At 38.1% G+C, this 10062-nt stretch overlaps 1 protein-coding gene across 2 annotated transcripts in view; it reads left to right on the plus strand.

Moving 5' to 3' along the window:
• Positions 1-10062, plus strand: part of GRM1 (glutamate metabotropic receptor 1) — a 561669-nt gene that overhangs the window by 471203 nt on the left and 80404 nt on the right. For both annotated transcript variants that reach the window (XM_006139863.2, XM_006139861.2), the window contains exon 7: positions 2549-2717. In XM_006139863.2, coding sequence (XP_006139925.1) covers positions 2549-2717 — 169 coding nt within the window. The remainder of the gene's footprint in view (positions 1-2548; positions 2718-10062) is intronic.

Below are 10062 nucleotides of genomic sequence, written 5' to 3' on the forward strand. Positions count from 1 at the left end.
GACAAAGATATTAATATCTACATCATCATCATCAAATAGCTTTTCATCAATTTTTTCAGATTATTATTATTATTATTTTAAACATTCAATCACTATATATCATTTGGCTTGTAAAAAGAATTTACCCAACGTGAAATACTACTCAGACCAGTCTAGTTGAAAATACAATACATGTTATCATCAACAGGTAATAAATCATTTCTGTGTCCCACTAACGTCATGCCTCTCTATTTGTTTTCTTGCTGTCCTCTGTACTCTTCCCTTGTCCCACCCTGTTCCACACTGTCTCTAGCATCCATAACTATTTTCACTGCTTTTATTCCCTCTGATATTTTGATCTCTACTGTAAAGTGCAAATAGTTGGTATTTAGTAAGTGGTACATACAATATCTTTCTTTTATATCCTGACTTGCTTCACTCAGCAATAGATCCTTCATATTTGACCACTTTTTATCAAATGCCAGGGCCTTGTTTTTTTATGGCTGAGTAGAATTCCATAGAGTATATGTGCCACACTTTTTCCATTCATTCATCTGTTTGTGGACATTTGGGTTAGTTCCATGTCTTAGAGATCATGAATAATGCTGTAGTAAACATTGATGTGCAAGCACTTTTCTGACATGCAAATTTGGGTGGGATGTAAGCATTCAGACTGTAGACATATACATTGAAAGTACGTGTCTCCATCATAAAGCATGTTTTTACATGATTTATATTAAATTTCTGCAAGAACTTTATGAGACTTAAAGAGTTTAGTGACATTCCTAAGTAGTATGTTCTATGGTTTAATGGTTAGAAAAAATCCAGCTCACACATTTTACTAACTTCTATGTTCTTTCTAGTTCACTGGTGAATGTGCTCCACATCTTGCCCTGAAAAAAGATGAATTTTGGCCACTGGAATTTACTCTGGCTGCAGTAAAGATGTCTACTTTTTAAAAAAATTTTTTTTCTTGTGTGTAATATATAGAGATTCCTTTAAAAAAGTTTATGAAAAATGTGTTTTATGAAACAAGAGGGACCAGCAGTTAGCATAATGGCAATGTCGCTGGACTCCCATGTATTCTACCACTGTTCGAGTCCCGGACCTGGAGGCTTAAACTCACACTCACCGGGTGCATGTGCATGCATGCCCAAGATCCCGAGAAGAGAATGGAGGAGAAGGGATTGCAGCATGGCCATCCCCCCTGGGGAGTGATTTCTCGCTTTCTGTCTCTCTCTATCTCTCTCTGTCTTTCTGGAGAGTGCATGCACCCTATAGCAAAAAACAAAAAATAAAACAAATACACAAGATTATGCACAGATTTCAAAAATTTTCTGCACCAAAAATAAACTCGTACTTTTAATTCCATTTTCTCACAAACCTCTTAAAGGTCATTTATATTGTATAGAATATGACATATAGGTATATTTTGATGTACATATGTGTAGTGATATGATTACTACAGTGAAAAATTCTAAATTGTGTTTTGTCATTGTGTAGCATTCTGGCATTTGAAATTACCAAAATAACTGACACCAATTATTTGGTTTCAAAAACATTTGTCCTAATCAGGAAAGATATCAGTTTAAATGTCAATGCACAACATGTTAAATCCTCAACATCCGTACTAATTAAAGATGCCTTTCTCAGATTTCTTGCTCTGTTAGCACTTAAAAAGGCCCTAGACTGGTAAAACTCACCTCCTTTAATTGGATGTAATGAAAATGGTAACTAAATATGAAAAAGAAATTTGGATAGAAGCAATCAAATAAAGAAATTAAAGTTTTTATGGATAGCTACTTGTTCAAAGAATAACATAGTGAAACTGGAATAATATGCAGGGTATTCACGCTAAGAAAATTCATTTTGCATGCTGTACTGATATACAGTGATTGAATGCATAAAAAGCATAAAAATTATCTATCTATTTATCTATCTATCTATCTATCTATCTATCTATAAATAACCTACTGAGTAATGATTTGCAGATGATGGTGACTAGCTCAGCACACAAAGAATTATTTTGGAAAGGTGATAAGCAGAGAGAAAACTATAGAAGTAATATATTCTTTAGCAAACAGGGATATTACACAGAGAATAAAGAATAAAATACATATTCTGGAAATCAAAAGAAACATTAGAAATGAACTAAAATGTTGACAGTTGTTTATGTTGGGATATGAGATGATTTGAGCTTTTATCTCCCTTCTCTTTATTATTATTTATTTATGAAGTTTTTTGTATTGTATATTATGTCCTGTTACAGTTTTGGTAATGATTTGTCCCCAGAATATTCATGTTTTGAAATTTGGTCTTAGTGGACAATGATTGGGTATACCCCAAAATTTGTGCTCAGACTTGGATTGTATTATAAAGATGTTAAGTGAAAACTGAATCCCTCCATAGTGTCCTGGAATGGGGTCTTTAGGACAGGGTTCCCATGATTATGTGCTGGTGTGTGTAAGAGAGAGAAACTCATGGACATGGACCACACCTTGCTGTGCTAGAAGTCCTGATTTTTGTCATGACTGTACTCTCCAAGATGCACATATTGTTCTCTATGTAGGTATGATATAATGAATCTGCAGTACACTGAAGCTAATCGCTATGACTATGTACACGTTGGAACCTGGCATGAAGGAGTGCTGAATATTGATGATTACAAAATCCAGATGAACAAGAGTGGAGTGGTACGGTCTGTGTGCAGTGAACCTTGCTTAAAGGGGCAGATTAAGGTAAGACACAAATGCATTCCTGAATGGTATCCACAAGGTGGTCTACTAACTGGGTATTGTTAAAGAAAAACAGAACTTTTTCTTAAATAACTATTCAGAAAGTGTGTGGCAGCCTTACTATTTTTCTTATGTCTAGCTAGATTCAAATGGACAAAAAAAGATTAGAAAATAGAATAGGTAAACTGCTAGAATATTTGGAGTAGTCTTTATTGGAATCACAGTGATGAGCAGAGATCTTAAATATAATATAGAAAGAAAGAGGATGAGTAATCAAATTAAAAATTGAGATGGAAGTCAATGTGAAAACACAAACCAATAATACTGCTTACTCATAATTCTAGCTATTAACATCAAAGCTGAACAACGCTAAATAAGCATATAACTGAAATAACAAAGTTGAAGTAAGGTAACAGAAGTTCTTCTTATCATTTCCCTTTCCTCTATCTAGTTCTTTGATTCTCCTGAAACTACTTTTTTCCTAGTCAGTAGAGAGTACCCACTTTGTAATTATTATCAGGAATTTGGAGCTGCTGCTTCTTTTTTTTTTTTTTTTGTAAGGGGAAAGTTAGGGCAAGTGAGTCACCTGACATTACTGTAAACAGAAAGCTAGAGTAAATAAACATCAAATATTAAGCACATGCAAGAGAAGTTTCAGTGAAGAAGGCGTAGAAGCAGCACTCTCTGCATTCCAGGCTATTTAAAACCAAACTGGAGGATGCACTAGGAAGTGGAGCACAGGGGAGTGACTGTAAACTGGCAGGGGTACAGATTAGATGACCTAATAGGTCTTTCCCATCTCTAATTTTCTGTGATTCATCTCAGGAAGCAGACAGGCTGTCACATAAACGTCGCTCAGCACAGCTGGAGCTGGAGAAGCTCATGGTGAGCCTCTGGCCTTCCTGTGCCATTGTGCTGCTCTGCCATGCTCTGCTTCAGAGCTGCAGAACCATCCTTGTGGGGAAGTCACCCTGGGAATATGCAGAGGGGTTCTTAGAAAAAGAATCTAGTCATGTACATGTAAGTTCTGGTGCGGATGCTGGGAAAGCCTTATTTCAACTCCCTAAAGAAAGTGGTGGGGAAACCAGCAGATGACATAGTGATTACATGGTTGAACTTCCACGTAGTCAATAACAGTTTGAACCCCAGACCCAGAGGCTTAAAATTTATGCCAGATGCATGTGCATGAGTGCCCAGGACCCCGAGAAGAAAATGGATGAGAAGTGATTGCGGAGTGGCCATACCCCCAGGGGGTAGGGGTGATTTCTTGCTTTCTATCTCTCTGGCAAGTGTACTCACCGTATAACAAAAACACTCTAAGAAAGAAAGAAAGAAAGAAAGAAAGAAAGAAAGAAAGAAAGAAAGAAAGAAAGAAAGAAAGAAAGAAAGAGAGAAAGAAAGAAAGAAAGGAGGGGGACCAGTAGATCAGTAGATGGCGTAATGATTACATTGCTGGACTCCCACATGGCCAATTGCCATTTCAGTCCCGGAGCCAGTGGCTCGAAACTCACTCTAAGTTCAAGTATGTATGCGGATGCGTGCTCAAAATCCCGAAAGGAGAATGGAGGAGAAGGAATTGCGGCATGGCCATCCCCCTGGGGTTTGTTCTCTCCCTTTCTGTCTCTTTGTCTCTCCAGTGAGTGCACGCACCCTGTAGCAAAACTCTCTCAAGGGAAAAAAAAAAAGTGGAGGATTTGAAACCTGCAACATCTGGCCGCTGAGCAGTCTGGGTAGACTGAAACTTTCAGTGACTCTAACCACTTTGAGGAAGAAACTAACTCCTGTGGACAGCACTAGTTTTCATATCTTGCATCTTCTTGGCAGAAGTTACATTAAAGACATTTAACAACTGGCATGAGAACCATCTGACCAGAATTTATTTTCACACTAGGACTGGGTGCTGGGGGCTTCCTGCCATGGCAATGGGTAACCTTTGAGTTGGTGAGTTATGAGATGATTTAGCCAAGAAGTCCTAAGAGGCTGGGGTAGAGTGGGGCATCCAGGAGCTTGATGACTCTGCTGGCTTCTGGTCAGTGCAGGATTATTTCAATAGTGCAAAAATGGATGCAGCCAAACAAGTGTGTACTGGCCGTCAGATAATGCTGCTTCATCCTAAGAAGGGTTCTTACCCAAAGGGAATTCTTTCAAACTGTCTGGGGTGTGTAGGAGGATGTTCTCTGAAATCCAGAGAGAAGCCTCAAACTTTCTTTTGGCTGTTGTACAGGATACCTTTACCGGGATACCTGTAGGTGGGGAAACCCAGGACATCTGAGCACTGAAGTTTTAGGTGGGGAGAATACAGGAGCCCTGGGCTTGTGCACTTGTATACTCCAAAGGCTGTCACATGTTTGGCTTAGACTGCCTTTCCCATGTGGGTGCAGCATTGAGTCTACTATGCAGACAATCACTGTGAAACAGTTTATAGAAATACAAAGTTTGTTTTTTCAGAATATAAGGGAAAAAATCTGATAGAAAAAAAAATTGTTCCAACAATTGACTGTATTCTAGCTCCCTCTGACAATCCCCTTCTGTTATTATGACTGCTGGCAGGCCGTGAATGGATGCTCACGTGCCACTTCTATTCTGAGAGAACCAAGTTCAGAGGCTAGACTGTCTGTGTACATCACTGTGCCTGCCTAGGGACTGAAGTATTTCTAGCCTCATGTTTGCACCACACCCATGCAGTGTTACCAAAGGAGATTCCAGAAATTGTTGCTGAGCCTTTCCAAAGCACTGACTATAAATGCAAAGCTCTTAGAGGCCAATTTTAGAAATATTGTGTACCTTGCAGCAGGAAAATACACCGGTTCTCCACAGCCACTGGAGTGAAGGGGGGGGGGGTTGTTTATTTCCCATAAGCACCTTGGGAGGTATGAAAACAAATGAAATTTGAATCCCATTTACCAAACAATAGCACTTACATCCTAACACCATTCATTTGCCACCTACCAGGCCCAGGATGCATAGAGCCAGATCTCAGTAGCCTCTGCAAGAGAGAAAGGCAGCTTACAAGGAGATTGTAGGACATGTGTCTGAACAAGAAGTCTTCAAAAATTCCATAGAAAATACATATTATGAAAAGGCTATGCGTGGATTTCAAAAAATTTTGCATCAAAATAAATGTGTACTTCCATTCCATTTTCTCATAAAATTTTGCAGCCTCTTATATTAACTGGGAAAAAAGTTCTTTGAAAAGGACTATTTTAATATTAAATTTCTTATAAAATGCTAAGATAATAATTTGACTTCTTTTCTAAAAACCCATAGAACTTCGTTATGGTGATTTCCATTGATATACTTAAAAGCTCAGTTTTCTTATGTTATTAATTTTTAGGCACATAAATATATTGGGCCAATAGGTGGTATAGAGGTTAAGGCCGCTGGATCCCACATGACCGACTGTGCTGTTCAAGTCCTGGATCCAACGGTTCAAAAAACATGCCAGGTGCATGTGCATAAGTTTCCAAAATCCCCAAAAGAGAATGGAGGAGAAGGGATTGGGTGTGATCATCCCTCGGGGGGGTGGTTATTTCTCATTTCCTTCTCTTTCTCTCTCTCTAGTGAGTGTATGTGCCCTATAGCAAAACTGAAAAAAGGTACAAATGAAAGAAATATAAATATATCTTATAAATATATTATGGTGGCAGAGAATTATTACACTCATACCACAAATACAATTAAAAAAATTGTTTTATTGTGTGTTAGGTTACAATCCAGTCAGTAAGAAAGGAGCTCATGTTGACTATTTGGATAAAATCCATGCTAAGCGGCTAAATAGAGGGAAGTTAATATAGAAAATTAACTATAAAAGTAAAAATAGGGTCAGCCCTATAGAATAGCAATCAAATGCTGCCCAGAGGACACTGGATTCTACATAACTGACCAGAATTAGAGTCTCTGACCTGGTGATATGGAAAACATGCTGGTTGCCTCTGTATATACAGGGTTCTGATGGGATGGAGAACTGAAGATCTGATCAGGCCTTGTTGGGGGGGTCACTTTCTTTCTCTCTAGTGCAGGTATAGCATAAAATAAATAAATTAAAGATGATACTGATGAAAACAAATGAAATTTGAATCCCATTTACCAAACAATAGCACTTACATCCTAACACCATTCATTTGCCACCTACCAGGCCCAGGATGCATAGAGCCAGATCTCAGTAGCCTCTGCAAGAGAGAAAGGCAGCTTACAAGGAGATTGTAGGACATGTGTCTGAACAAGAAGTCTTCAAAAATTCCATAGAAAATACATATTATGAAAAGGCTATGCGTGGATTTCAAAAAATTTTGCATCAAAATAAATGTGTACTTCCATTCCATTTTCTCATAAAATTTTGCAGCCTCTTATATTAACTGGGAAAAAAGTTCTTTGAAAAGGACTATTTTAATATTAAATTTCTTATAAAATGCTAAGATAATAATTTGACTTCTTTTCTAAAAACCCATAGAACTTCGTTATGGTGATTTCCATTGATATACTTAAAAGCTCAGTTTTCTTATGTTATTAATTTTTAGGCACATAAATATATTGGGCCAATAGGTGGTATAGAGGTTAAGGCCGCTGGATCCCACATGACCGACTGTGCTGTTCAAGTCCTGGATCCAACGGTTCAAAAAACATGCCAGGTGCATGTGCATAAGTTTCCAAAATCCCCAAAAGAGAATGGAGGAGAAGGGATTGGGTGTGATCATCCCTCGGGGGGGTGGTTATTTCTCATTTCCTTCTCTTTCTCTCTCTCTAGTGAGTGTATGTGCCCTATAGCAAAACTGAAAAAAGGTACAAATGAAAGAAATATAAATATATCTTATAAATATATTATGGTGGCAGAGAATTATTACACTCATACCACAAATACAATTAAAAAAATTGTTTTATTGTGTGTTAGGTTACAATCCAGTCAGTAAGAAAGGAGCTCATGTTGACTATTTGGATAAAATCCATGCTAAGCGGCTAAATAGAGGGAAGTTAATATAGAAAATTAACTATAAAAGTAAAAATAGGGTCAGCCCTATAGAATAGCAATCAAATGCTGCCCAGAGGACACTGGATTCTACATAACTGACCAGAATTAGAGTCTCTGACCTGGTGATATGGAAAACATGCTGGTTGCCTCTGTATATACAGGGTTCTGATGGGATGGAGAACTGAAGATCTGATCAGGCCTTGTTGGGGGGGTCACTTTCTTTCTCTCTAGTGCAGGTATAGCATAAAATAAATAAATTAAAGATGATACTGAGGAAACTCAAAAGATGAACAACTGTAGGGATCCACACCTTCTCCAGGACTAGAGAGACACGCCAAGAACTCACAGCTACTACTTGAGGTACTTTCTGCAATGAGGAGGAAGAGGGCACCCTGGCTTCTCTCTTCTCTTTAGTGTCCCATTAGTTCATTTTATTGTATTTCCCCAAACTGTACCATAGGTAGTTACCAAGAGATTCTGGAAAATGTAATTTAGAGGTATCTTAGTTCCAATTCCCTTGAACACTAAAGAGTAATCAAGCCTTCATTGCTATTGCATTATTGAGAGATTCAAGAGTGAGGGGGGAAAAGGAAGTGAGATGTGAGAAATGGAAGGATGAATAAAAACAAAACAAAGCAAACCCAAACAAAGCAATGCATTACTGAGCAGGAAACTGCTTCACTGAGCATAATCATTGCTGGATCTCATGGAGATCTCATGGAGGCTATACAGACTATTGGAAGAAAGAGGGAGAGGAATGAATGCTCCCACACTCTTATTTTCTGCTTCCTGTGGTCAAAGTTTATGCTTCCAGAGAGTTACACCGTGACCTGATCCCTTTAGGCAGCTACTGAGGCAACCAGAGTCTACTTTCTGTTCTACAGCCCTTCTTCACATTCTAGAAGCTGAGGGAGAAGTGCCTCTATGTATCTCCAATGGTCTTGTTTCAGCTTCTGCTATGAATCCAGTAAAGGCAGCTCTGGCACCCTAAACCTGCTCCAGAGAGGGAGAGAAATCTGTAGATGACAGAAGAGATGAAACAACAGTGATTGAGGCTGAAGTGTTGGTTACAACAGTGTCTAGAACTTGTCAAGAGCTGGTAGCCAAGAGCTTAAGAGTCAGGTGGGACCATGAGAGTCTAAAGCATTACATAAAACATGGACAATGTCATGCAAGCAAACAGCAAAGATCTGGACTCCGTGCGGTCTCACACACACAGAATCTGCTGCTGTTTTCCTTGCCGTGGCAAATGGCAGGGAAGGGTAAGAAGAGGAGGGAGGATGAAGGAAGGGAACATGAAAGGAAAGAGGAGGCAGGAAATGGAGTCAAGGCCTAACCTTTATTGAGCATGCCCTTGTGCAAATGCTTTATATGCAGCATTTCAGTTACTCCTTGAAACAACTCTTTTAAAGTAGGTATGATTGTAAAGTTATCATCAACAGATACTTTATAGTATTATCAACTGGACTGGGGAGAAATGCACACATGTTGGAATATTCACTTTACAAGCTAAATAATGTGATTGAATGTATAAAAGAATTTGAAATTTAAAAAAATTCTCTAAAAAAATTTTTTTGTAAAAGCAGGTATGATTACCCCCACATTATAGGTGAGACCTGAGGGGTTGAGTCAGTTTACCCCAAGCTCTCTCAGCTAGAAAATGCCAAAGCTGAACTTGGAGCCAACATAAAACTCTTATCATCCCAAGGCCACATGTTGTTCAACTATCTTTCATTAGATGAACTGGCATATTTCCTGAAAATGCAAAATTCAGTTTCTAAGTCTTATTTTCTCAATAGCTCACAATAAAATCATAAATAGGGATTTACTTTTATAATGTTGAGGAAATAGATCCCAGAATTAAGGAAACACTATTTATGGACAGCTATAAAGAGATCACAGCAGAGAAACCAGAGAAAGGATCCTGCAACTTGCGTTTGCTGACTTCCTAGACTTCTGTTTGCCCTCCCTCTTTCTTCTCCCTGCTTCTGTTTTCTTCTTCTTAAGTTTGATTTTGGGTTATCTTTTCCAAGATGAAGGTTTTGGGTTGGGAGGCTGTGATAGGAGAATGGAGATTATTATTACTTTCTCCTATCCTCATCCAACCAAAATTCCTAAGAGAACATGGCATATATCCATAAATATTTTCTCATTTATATGTGCTCTATTATCCTTTAGGAAGATAACACCTTATATATGTAGGAAAAAAGTCCCTTTATACTTATCTCACAACCTTAGTATTAAGTTAATGATTTGCATTCATGAGATAAGACTGATTTCATGCTATTGGGTCATCAGAAAAGTCTATGTAAAAATACATTACTTTTCTGACAGCTCAATATTAGTATTTGTCAGCCTTTTCTTTTTCTGTTTATATATATA

Source organism: Tupaia chinensis, unplaced genomic scaffold (assembly GCF_000334495.1).
Source record: "Tupaia chinensis unplaced genomic scaffold, TupChi_1.0 Scaffold000008_1, whole genome shotgun sequence".
Lineage (NCBI taxonomy): Eukaryota > Metazoa > Chordata > Mammalia > Scandentia > Tupaiidae > Tupaia > Tupaia belangeri.